The sequence below is a fragment of the Doryrhamphus excisus genome, chromosome 4, assembly GCF_030265055.1.
Source record: "Doryrhamphus excisus isolate RoL2022-K1 chromosome 4, RoL_Dexc_1.0, whole genome shotgun sequence".
Taxonomy (NCBI): Eukaryota; Metazoa; Chordata; class Actinopteri; order Syngnathiformes; family Syngnathidae; genus Doryrhamphus; species Doryrhamphus excisus.
In genome coordinates this window covers 13,473,278-13,483,907 of record NC_080469.1, presented here as the reverse complement: position 1 = coordinate 13,483,907, position 10,630 = coordinate 13,473,278, and the positions used below count along the sequence as shown (strand labels likewise).

At 41.7% G+C, this 10,630-nt stretch overlaps 2 protein-coding genes across 6 annotated transcripts; both read right to left on the bottom strand.

The window, feature by feature from the left end:
* Positions 1-30: 30 nt before the first annotated feature.
* Positions 31-10,005, bottom strand: si:dkey-32e23.4 (dynamin-1-like protein). 5 transcript variants are annotated; one of them, XM_058071341.1, is made up of 18 exons: positions 7,489-7,661; positions 6,975-7,100; positions 6,420-6,561; positions 6,168-6,206; positions 5,711-5,757; positions 5,529-5,600; positions 5,170-5,256; positions 4,914-5,076; positions 4,538-4,658; positions 4,132-4,470; positions 3,858-3,978; positions 3,631-3,786; positions 3,322-3,411; positions 3,131-3,229; positions 2,942-3,058; positions 2,485-2,594; positions 2,253-2,412; positions 31-2,178 (listed from the first exon to the last, which is right to left on the bottom strand). In XM_058071341.1, exons 2-18 carry the CDS (start codon positions 7,074-7,076, stop codon positions 2,122-2,124), a joined length of 2,022 nt encoding a protein of 673 aa, XP_057927324.1. In that variant the 5' UTR covers positions 7,077-7,100; positions 7,489-7,661; the 3' UTR covers positions 31-2,121. The 5 variants fall into 5 exon arrangements, with proteins under 5 accessions (XP_057927324.1, XP_057927322.1, XP_057927321.1 ...); XM_058071339.1 differs by lacking the exon at positions 7,489-7,661 and adding an exon at positions 9,869-10,005 and having other exon boundaries at positions 2,253-2,594; XM_058071338.1 differs by having other exon boundaries at positions 2,253-2,594.
* Positions 7,793-10,036, bottom strand: ubl4a (ubiquitin like 4A). Its single transcript, XM_058071343.1, has 4 exons — positions 9,869-10,036; positions 9,274-9,379; positions 8,984-9,192; positions 7,793-8,313 (listed from the first exon to the last, which is right to left on the bottom strand). Exons 1-4 carry the CDS (start codon positions 9,914-9,916, stop codon positions 8,203-8,205), a joined length of 474 nt encoding a protein of 157 aa, XP_057927326.1. The 5' UTR covers positions 9,917-10,036; the 3' UTR covers positions 7,793-8,202.
* Positions 10,037-10,630: the final 594 nt, after the last annotated feature.

Below are 10,630 nucleotides of genomic sequence, written 5' to 3'. Positions count from 1 at the left end.
ATAAAAACACACTTTATATGGTGTCCTTCATTTTAGCTTTAATGTCCTCCAACAGTATAACATTTATCACAAATATTGGCAGGCAAGAACTCACAGGCAGTCCATACATTATGATATAGGAATAATTTACACTTAAATAATACAAAATACACACATTCATACTTCCATATATGCATATTAAACACATGCAAACATACACAGCTTGTTCACAATGTTTTGCTCCCTGATTTTGAAAACAGGAGGATGTTAGATGGTGAAAGGTATTTATTATTACTAAATAATAATAATTAATTAATGTACCAAGGAGTATTAGGGCCAAACTGACACTACGTGGTATGAGACACAGAATTACAAGAATACCAATATATTATTTTTGTTGTTAATTTTATAGCAATAAAGACAAAATATTGCAAACATAAATGGGAATTTTGGATGGTTAAAATTACAAATTTATCACAACAACTGTTTCCAGTATGGCCCCAACACTACACTAGCCGCTTAGAATATGTCCGAACAGCAGTTTTGGCCCATGCTTATTTCACAAATCTAGCCGTCAGTCGTCTAGGAATATGGGGGTAAAGGAGCGGACTAAGTACTGAGTGCAAAGATGGAACAAGCAGGACATCTGCACACTTTAAAGCTGTCTGAAAGGGGTTTCATGAGGATATTATTTTATTCCTCATATAACTCAATATGTCTAGACTATTTCTTAACATGAATACGTGTTGTATCATTGTTTCCTAGGATGATGCTGGCCCCGCGACCTGACCTAGGATTGTTGCTACACACCTGGCCCAGGGAGGTACAACATGTACACAACACAAACTTAGATCTGGCGACTTCATTTGGAATTAGACATACTTCAAAATCAGTAGGACTCTTGCTTTGACGCCGTGGAAAGTATGTGCCTTTAACCAGAGCTGTGATGAAAAAAAAACAATAATGTTCTTGCTATGACAATGAAAATTGCACGTCTGACAAGGAGCTTTGACATTTGGTCTCACCCACCTCAGTCTAAGCCACTTCTACCAAAAAGCGTGATCTCCTGATTTGACCTATGACTTCAGCTGCTATAAAATAAAACTAGAGCTCGTGCTCTTACAGTGTGAAAACCGCACAGAGTAGACAGCAGCACAACATTTCTGACCTTTGACCTTCAAGCATTTTGATATCACATATCGCACAAAACCAATAGGGTTCTGGCTCTGCCCTAAAACAATGGCCACTAGATATACAATTAAATCAATGCAGTTCTATGACCTCAGCTACCTGAATCAATGGTACAAAATCAACAGTTCCTCTGCTCAAACATATAAAATGATCAGTTTTGGGGACTGAGCCTTCCATTTCAGCTGCCTCATAAATCTCTAATACTTTCCAAAATCAATAGCACCCTTGCTCTGATATGTCAATTACAACCTCAGCGACCTCAATTCACTTGGTAGAAAATATCTCATAAATAAACAGGGTTCTTCAAGGCTGTTGAAAGTCGGATCTACTCGATATTACTGTACAAAATCAATTGGCTTCTTGCTCTGACATAACGCTAAATTTTGAGCGTTAGTAGAAATTGCAGCTATTCCACAAGCAGGATTCCAAACAGGTTATCTGGGGGGGGATTGGACTTGGACATCTTTCAAAATCAATAGGGTCCTTGAACAAAATTGACATCTGCCACAGCACTAACAAGCAGCATGTGCCTCCCAATATAACCTCAACTACCGTAAACATTTTTGGAATGAATATTGCACAACATCAGTATGATTTCTGCAAATAGGGATGCAACGATGGGCTTTCAAACTGGAGTGCATCTAAATAAAACACATACTATCCACCTGCTAAATGGGCCGGTAGGACAGGCAGGGAACATACCAAACATACATATTCCACATGCCAGTGACTCGTAACATGACAAAACCACACAAAAAGACTTTGTTCACAGGTTGTGGTTCACATTGATATCATGTGGCCTGAGTGAGAAGCCCGGCTCAGGGCAACGGTGGAGCTAATGTGCTATGCTCGTTGGTCCAGGAGAAAGTGGTGCCTCTGACACACACACACACACACACACACACACACAATCATCTTATATCTGGGAAAAAGACGGTGTGTGTCCTCTAGCTACCATAAGTGTGTCTCTCTGATCTCAGAGATGATGTTATTGGCTTTTTTAAGGGCCTGAGAAAAAAGAAACAGGAGTTAAATAAATCCCCAGCAGCCAGACGGTAGATTTCATGGTCATCTAGATTTACCTCCAGCATTTGAGCCACCTCTGTCCTCTGCTGTGCCGTGTCTTGCGACTCAATGAGCAGCTCCTGCAGTAGCGGCTGCTTGTAGAGCTGACCTACAAGTTCACTCTGGAGATGCTCTTTCACAAAGTTCACCAGGAAGTGCATGACGGTCTTGGGTACGCTGCACACACAAGACGAGACAATCAGTATGATGACAGAAAGAGAAACAAAGCCTTTGCCTGAATGTGCAGACTTGTCTTGGATAGTCTTGCGAACAATGAGGAAGTAACACTTGATGAGGCGCTGGATGACTTCACAGTCTCTTTGCTCCTTTGCACTCAGCTTGCGAGACACGGGCACCGCCTGGAATAGAAGTTGGGGATAAACTGAAGGTAACACAAGAAGAGATCTGCATAACCTGGACTCCAATAGAGCAGCGACACACAATAACCCGCACAGAAAGCTTTCTAGATCTTTCAGAATCTGCACCTATTCCAGCTGTATTCCGCGGTCTGTTCTCGGTCACGCCCACTCCTCTGTGATTGGTACCACTCAGCTTCTACCCAGGCACACCCATATAAGGAAGTCCAGGCGGTGAGCCATAACTAATTTCTTTCAGTGGTCTGACATCATCATAATTGTGCTACAGTTGCTACAGTGTATTTAAACTTGTATTTGGAAATAAGAACCTGTTGTCAAGGACAACTCACTGTGTCAAGGAGGTTAATAGGCTGGCCTTTGCTGGGACTGCCAAAGCCCGCAGCTGGGGCTTTCTCCTCAGCAACCTTCTCATTCTTCCAGCGCTTCGTTCCATCAAGGGTCTCCGCCTAATGAAATCACAGGAAATTTCTGTGAGGCATTTAGAGTTGTGGAAATGTTTGTGATTGACAATTAACTACCTGCTGGCTGTTGACAGATGCAGACACCTGGGCTGCATCTGTGAAGTCTGGATGCTTTGTGTTGATGTAGGCAAGCTCTATTGCTACTAAATTGTGCACCTGCAACACAGGAGCAGACGTGGGAGTGAATCCGGAGACACTGGGTAACGGGAGTGCAACACAGAGCTCCAGTAAAATAACAGAAGGATTACCATTTCATTGGCAATTGGCAAGCGCTTCCTCAGTAATCCAGTCACCACTTCCACAATGGAATCGTGCAGTTTGGGGAATCTAAGAAGCTCCTGGGGGGAAAAAAAAGAAACAAGTGTAATGGTGATGCTGTTCAATGATGATCAATAGGGCCTTTTCTGAAGATGCTTCTAGGATGCTTAAGCAAAATTGTTAGCAGGCTATAGTACACTATAGTGCACTCTGCTATCACCTCTTACATGCTCATGTATTCGCAAAACCTCATTTCCAACCTGTACTAATCCAAGAGTGTGAACGCACACTCATCTTACCTGCGTGCTAAATGACGAGCAGTGCTGAATGATCCTCTGCAGCTCTTCATGGACCAGCTCGACGCAACGTAGACTAGGCTCCTCCAGACGCTTGATTTGACGTTTCACCAGCAGCTCAAAAGAAACCTCTGGCACAAAAAGTGCAGGTCTTGGACCCTGGATGGGAAACACAGATGAGCCTTTTTTTTTCAGCAAAGTGCACATGTAAAAAGTCAGAGGGAACGTACGGTAGCATTGCGGATGGCAGTGAGGATATCAAGCTCTGTCAGTCCTCCTAATGGATCTATGGACTGCAACGTGCGGCCGAAGGTTTCGTGGAATATGTAACAGATCCGGGCTCCACCACAGCTGCATGAGAGACCCAGATCCCAAACAAATGATGCAGCTTCTAGATAGCTACCTTTTTCTAATTTTATGAAGGGTACCAAAATAAATTATGTGTACTATACTCTTTTTGGCACCATTATGATGAGATCACCCAAAATAAATTGTCACACTCACAGCTCAGAGGTCTGAATGTAACGAGCTGTTCCCTCGATGGTGTTGCAGTAATCGCTAGCGAACTTGGTGACAATCTGCAGCAGGGTAGCGCTGTGGTCCTCCACCGGTTGGCCATAGCTGTTGAGGCGCGCCTGGTACTGGGCGCTGAGCACCGTCACGCGGGTCTTGAGTTCCGGCAAGCAGTCCCTGATGTGGTGCATGAGCAGTCTGCTGAGTGTTTTGGCCAGATAGCGTGAGCCGGCACGGGAGGCGAGCGAGGGGTAGTGACGCTGCAAGAAGGCCTGCTCATCTTTCATGGAGTCCTCCAGGCTCTTCTGAGTGTTGATGTCATGCTGGCTCCTAAGAGGGTTATTATTTGTCATCCAAGAAAAATATTTTGGATAGAGGGTTCAATATTATGGCAAACCTGTTAACCACCCCAATGATACCAAGCCTGACTGGAATGACCCGACCAAGAAGGACCTCCAGAGCATCTGTCCCTGCATCCATCAAATCCAGCTTGCTGACCACCAGCAGAGTCCGTCGACCTGATGGACACGGTGTAAAGACACTTAACCAACATACTAGTAAAGTAAATAGACTGTAATTAAATGCATTAGTATGGATTAGGGATGAACATTATAATCCATTAATTCAGGGTTGTCCAAAGTGCGAGTCGCAATATTGAAAAGCAGAACATGTAAAGCGCAGTGGGTCTAATGACCTGAAACGACTTGTGTCTTACTTCCTGCATGTTACATAACTGAAAAAGAAACAAGAAATGTGAAGAAGAAATGTCTCACCATCTGTATCGACCTCTCGAGCCAATTTCAAAGCATCAGAGGTGGCCAAGTCGGAGTTGGCTGGGGAGACAGCCAGGATGAGGGAGTTGGGATTGGAGATGAAGGACAAGATCATCTCTTGCACTTGAGACTCGATGTCCTCGGGCTGATCTCCAACAGGAACCTGACGACGCAATTTTATTGCAAGTATGGCTGTGCTCACAATCCCAACATGTGTTTGAACAAGTGAAACAAACACAGGAACTAATGTATTTACCTTAGTAATCCCAGGTAAATCAACAAGGGTGAGATTAAGGACTTTGGGGGAGAAAATCTTCAAATGTATGGGCTCAGGAGCAATCCCCTGGTGGACATAGAAAGAAAATATACAACAGTGAGGCCTGTTAAATCAATGACTAAGTGGCTACAAATGGGGACCTTAGTAGCAAGAAAGACTATGAATCTGAGTTCACATTTAAATTAAAATTGCATTACTAATTTTGATCAAAACCATGTGAATTTTCATGGCTTGATATTTTTCAAAATGATTATGCTACCAAACACAATTTAATGGCAACCTTCTTGGAAGAATGCATACACGACACTCAATGCCACATCTTTCCGCTTTCTCCTCACCTTGTTATTGCCCGAGGCCCTTTCGGTCTCTGCTTCAATTTCACGACGAATTTCCCCAAAATCTGTAAAAATCTTCATAAAAAAGTGATGACTATCAGCTAAAAGACTCTCTCACACACACACAGACAGCCAGAGAACAACAGTATTAGCAGTATAATATAATATTTAACGGTCATGTGTACCTGATTCTTGCAGTGCAGGAATGTGCCCCATTCTTCAGCTTTGACACCTTAACAGACAAACAAGGTTGTGTCATTTGACATGAATGTATGCGAGGGGGGACATTACATTAGGTACACCTGCACAGTCTAATACAATACAATGCCTTTGCATTGATATTAATGCCCCTTTTTCATTGACACTCTCAGAGAGATATTCTTTTGATTGTAGTTTGCAGAGCTGTTTCTAATATATGGGTCGCCTCATTTAGTTACATGAGAAGGGAAAAATAGTATTAGAAACACCTCTTACATCAATGAATACAATCATTATTATCAGGTTTTGTCAATGTAAATTGAGATTATTATGTATGTGAATACCACATTGGATATAGCTGTAGTATTAGATTGCATTGTGTAGGTATACCTGATGTACAATGTATGAAAATAGAAACAGAGAAATAAACTAGGATGCAGAGACCTGGATAGCTGTTTTGGCCAGTTTGTTTAACTTCATTTCCTGGAAAGTGTTAAGGGAAAAAAGTGTGTTAGTACAATAGCATGAAGGCCCTAAAAAAAGAAAAAAGAAGTGTAGCAGTTCAAACAGTAAGAAACTACAGGGTGATACATTCAATCCACCGAACTGAGTACAAGTTTGGACACCCCCGCCTGATGTAAATGTGTACCATTAAAGTAACGGTAAACATACTTTTAAATAAGCAGCATGGCTTACCATTCTCAATCTTTAGTCGCTCCTCCAGTGGGGCTATGTTGACAAGCTGCAACACCAGCGGTCGTCTGGTGACTATCCCTGATCCTCGAGGCAAGAAATCACGCCCCACCAGGCTCTCCAACACGGAGCTCTTGCCGCTGCTCTGTTAGATCAAACAGTATGTCATCTGTAATTCAGAGATTGAGTATGGAGAACATAATGTTTTGTGCTATGGCTCAGGTTTGTTGTGGAAATGCCCAACCATTTCCTGGAAGGTGTTTATATATGCATTTTGACCCTCTTGAGCTATATGTGCATTGATAAATATTCCATCAGAGTACTTGTGCCTCTGATGGAAAAATGAATAGTGCTTGCAACGGGCGTGGCCTTAATAGCCCTGCAGTAAATACAGTAGACTGCTGTGAGAATGCATGATACACAATGTTGGCTTCAACTGCAACTTGAATGAAGTTGTTGATTTTCAGACGCCCAGTTTATTCCACTTCAATGACACCAAAATGTGTGTAGATGCGGCGGCCAGTGAGTGTGCATGGTCTGCATGGTGAAGCATCTCACCTGTGAACCAACCACTACGATCTGAGGAAGCTGAATGATCTCTGCACCCACTGTGAGGAAAACCTCCTGCAGACGGTTGATGGTTGGAATCAGAGTCTCCATCCTTCTTCCACTAGACTGGACTCACTGACGGCAAAAAGAGAAGCAAATGGGTTACCATATTTGCTCTGGTAAATGTTCAAGCAATGGGAACATTTGTTGGGACTATAAGGAGTAGTGGTGCTGATGAGAGAGAGCTGTACCGCCCTGCTTGGGAGTCAAACCAACCGCTCGGAAGCTGAAACATTTAGCAACGCGTAACACCATAAAATTAGACGTTTTCCGACTGTAATTAGTCTGATTACGCTTCATATATTGGCACTATACCAACGTCAATATGCATGATAATTAATGGATAAATCGTTGAAGTTAAAGTCTGGCGGGCTGGCTATTAACATCAGTGAATGTTAGCAGGCTACGGCTAATCGCTAAAGGCTTGAAGTGAGGCATAAAACAAGCGTGTCTCAGACCATACCGGAGTTCAACGTAAATCCCTCTTCTCATTCGTGTTTATTCGTCACAATTCGCAGGGACAAAATAGTCGATATTTTCGTGTTGTGAGCAAAAGTGTCATCCAGAATGTGCAGTAAATACAATAACCGTCATGTCTCAATCGCGGGCGGGTCTTGTGATGCTTTCCATTAATCTGATTGGTCATTAAATATAGATTACAGGCGTACGCGACAGATGATTGGCTGGGACAATAGCGTAACACCGCCCCTTAAAGGGCATCCGTTATCAATCGTATGTTAGCACACAAACACGAAAGGAGACAGGAATAAAGTTTATCCTGTTTTAATATTGGAATATAAACAAGAGTATTTACAAATCACACAATAAGACCAAATAGATAAAATGTACTGCCTTGTCCTGATTGAACAAACATTTGTTAAAAACAATGACATTAAAAATAAATACCCTCAAAGACGAATGAGTGTTCCCTGGGAGTTGTAGCAGGCAATTATAACATGACACCATCAGCATGAATGATTCCTTTGTATTTAAATACAGTGTGATCAAGTCTTGTGACATGACTGCAGCATTAACGCCACATACCAAGCCTTTCAAATGGATAAGACAGCGCTATCACAGCAACAAACTGTATTTTCACCTCACATCACTTTCAACTCTCAACTTGTCTGAGCAATGTGCAGCCTCCTAAACCACCATATTTGAAGTTAGCAGCTTCTTAGTCCATGTATGATGACGTGTCCATGCCGTTGGCATCGGGGTGAAGCAGCCTACCGGCCAAACGCTCTATGTCGTCGAGACTGAGTTGCCGCAGTGAGCGTTCATAATCCTGCGAAAGTTCAAAAGACACACACTTTCAGTAAATTAAAACAGCGGGTTGAAAGATATGACGCTTTCAAACAAATACTGTTTTCTGAGGTTCTAGGATCTGGATTTAGTCCCCAAACCTAATTTGGGGAAGAGGATCCCATGTTTTTACCTTTCTAGGTATTTCACATGCTTGTTACCACCATGAATTAATGTAATACAATTATAAGTAAATAAGGCTAAATATTGGGATAAGACTGCATTTTATACAAGAAACAATTCTGCATAATTTTTGGTGAGGAGTCATACAATAAAACAAAAAATACTAAAAATTACTCTGCAACCAAACCTATAACATAAGAGTTCTATACATTTATTCTGGTAACATTACAACTTTATAATACATATAATTGTATTTTTTTCGTTTAGTTTTATTTGCAATGCAACTCCATGTTATTTATTTTTAGACTTTTAATGACAATCTGTTATTGCCTCTTCCATCTTCTACATAAAAAGCTATTTCCTGACAAACTTGTAAAGTTTGCATTGCTTGATCTTGGCAGAATCCTATACTATATCCAGCGATCTTGTTATAGTAATGCAATCCAAGATGAAAAAACGCATTTGCAAGCCAGTTGCATTGCCCTTGAGACCCAAGGTTATAAACCATGTGTTACATTTTTTTTAAATACCTTAATCAACTGTTCATGGACCTTTGCAGCATCTGCAGGACTGAAGTGTTTAGCAAGGATTGTGACCACACTCTGCCACACTCCTCCTTGAGATGTGCTACTACTGTTGGCGGTCATCCCTGAAGAGCCAGTCCTTTCTCCCACCGGACGGATTACTAGATTTAATTTAGCTTCTGGCCCAATGGAGTAGTCACTTAGCCTGTGCTCATCTAAAAGGGACAAGTGGTCATCACAAAGAGGATGGAATCAAGTGGAAAAGAGAAATTGTGTAAGATGAAAAACAAACTTACCAGCCAGCGCTTTTCCTTTATAAAGTAATCTCTGCTGATTAGGTGGTATGTTGAGACGTTCAAATACAAGTTCTTTCACAGTGGAAACTTTTTCATCTTCTTTCACCTAAATATGCCACATTATCCCACGATGTCATTTGGTCAACACACAATGTAGGATAGCGGACACACGCAGCTAAGTCCCAAAATCCCACAAAAATAAAAATGTTTTTATTCAACTGTGATTCTGTAGTATCATTACTATTGCAACTTGTAAAAATTATTGCAACATATTTTTTTAGTAATACATCCAACGGTTTCTATATATAAAAACTTTACAAGCACACATTAGTACACTGTACTACACACTACAATACGGCGGGCACAGCCAGGTGAACGACACACTATTCTACACACGAAAGTGAGCTTTGACACAAACTTGAATCCATTTACACAATCTGAACAGTATAACATGAACAGAGCGATAGATTTTTAGCAGGGACGTTAGGCTTTGTTTCGCTTTTGGCTAGCAAACAGCTAGGCTACAAGCACTAGCTACTGTAGCATACTAAACTGGGCACATTAACAGCCATATAACACTTACTATAACACTTACGTGTACGCTGCATTCCTTCCCTTGAAGCGGCTTCACAGTAAGGATCATTTTTTTTTAAACGTACCCCTGAACAAATCAGATATGACTCTATTTAGACTAAGAGCTAAAAAATATCGTGGCTAGTTTCGATGTAGAGCTTTTTCTTCTTCTTCGTTGACAGCCCATCCTTAAGTGCTACCATCGAGCACCCCCTACTGACCGGGCTGGTTAAGGTCTGGTGATTGCCACCAATTTGGATGATCAATAGTTGTTTAAATTGTGAGTCTGTTTTATTATGATTATTACGTTCGACAGTAATAATCTATTGTATAAGATATCCAATAATTTAAGAAAGTGTTCATAATCAGATTGCGCTGATGTCATCCACATGCTGCTTAATGGCACTAGGGGGCATAATTGGTTGGTGTCTGCGCATTGTTACAGCAACTGAATTCGACGGGGGGACATTTATTAGAAAGGTAACGACCGGAGGGGCCGGACTTCGCTTTCATTCTTCATTTTGAATATACCGTAATGTCAGTGCATACCGTAAATGCAGTTCTACATAAATCAGAGTCATAAATTATAACAGAAGCAATATTCCATCCATCCATTTTGTATACCACATATCCTCACTAGGGTCGCGGGGGTATGCTGGAGTCTATCCCAGCTGTCTTTGGGCGAGAGGCAGGGTATACCCTGGACTGGTCACCAGCCAATCGCAGACAGAAGCAATATTGGTCTCGTCAAAGATCATCTACGTGACTGGGGTGGTCTGATGTT

Bases quoted from the DNA above. Each gene is read 5' to 3' on its own strand.
- si:dkey-32e23.4 (XM_058071339.1), bottom strand. From the start codon at position 7,076: ATGGAGACTCTGATTCCAACCATCAACCGTCTGCAGGAGGTTTTCCTC. The intron at 5,601-5,710 runs GTACACATGACC...TTTTTTATGAAG, and splicing joins TCCTGCACTGCAAGAATCAG to ATTTTTACAGATTTTGGGGA. The intron at 5,077-5,169 runs GTAAATACATTA...TTGCGTCGTCAG, and splicing joins ATTTACCTGGGATTACTAAG to GTTCCTGTTGGAGATCAGCC.
- ubl4a (XM_058071343.1), bottom strand. From the start codon at position 9,916: ATGATCCTTACTGTGAAGCCGCTTCAAGGGAAGGAATGCAGCGTACAC. The intron at 9,193-9,273 runs GTAAGTTTGTTT...TGTCCCTTTTAG, and splicing joins TAAAGGAAAAGCGCTGGCTG to ATGAGCACAGGCTAAGTGAC. The intron at 8,314-8,983 runs GTATTTAAAAAA...GAACTTTCGCAG, and splicing joins TCCATGAACAGTTGATTAAG to GATTATGAACGCTCACTGCG.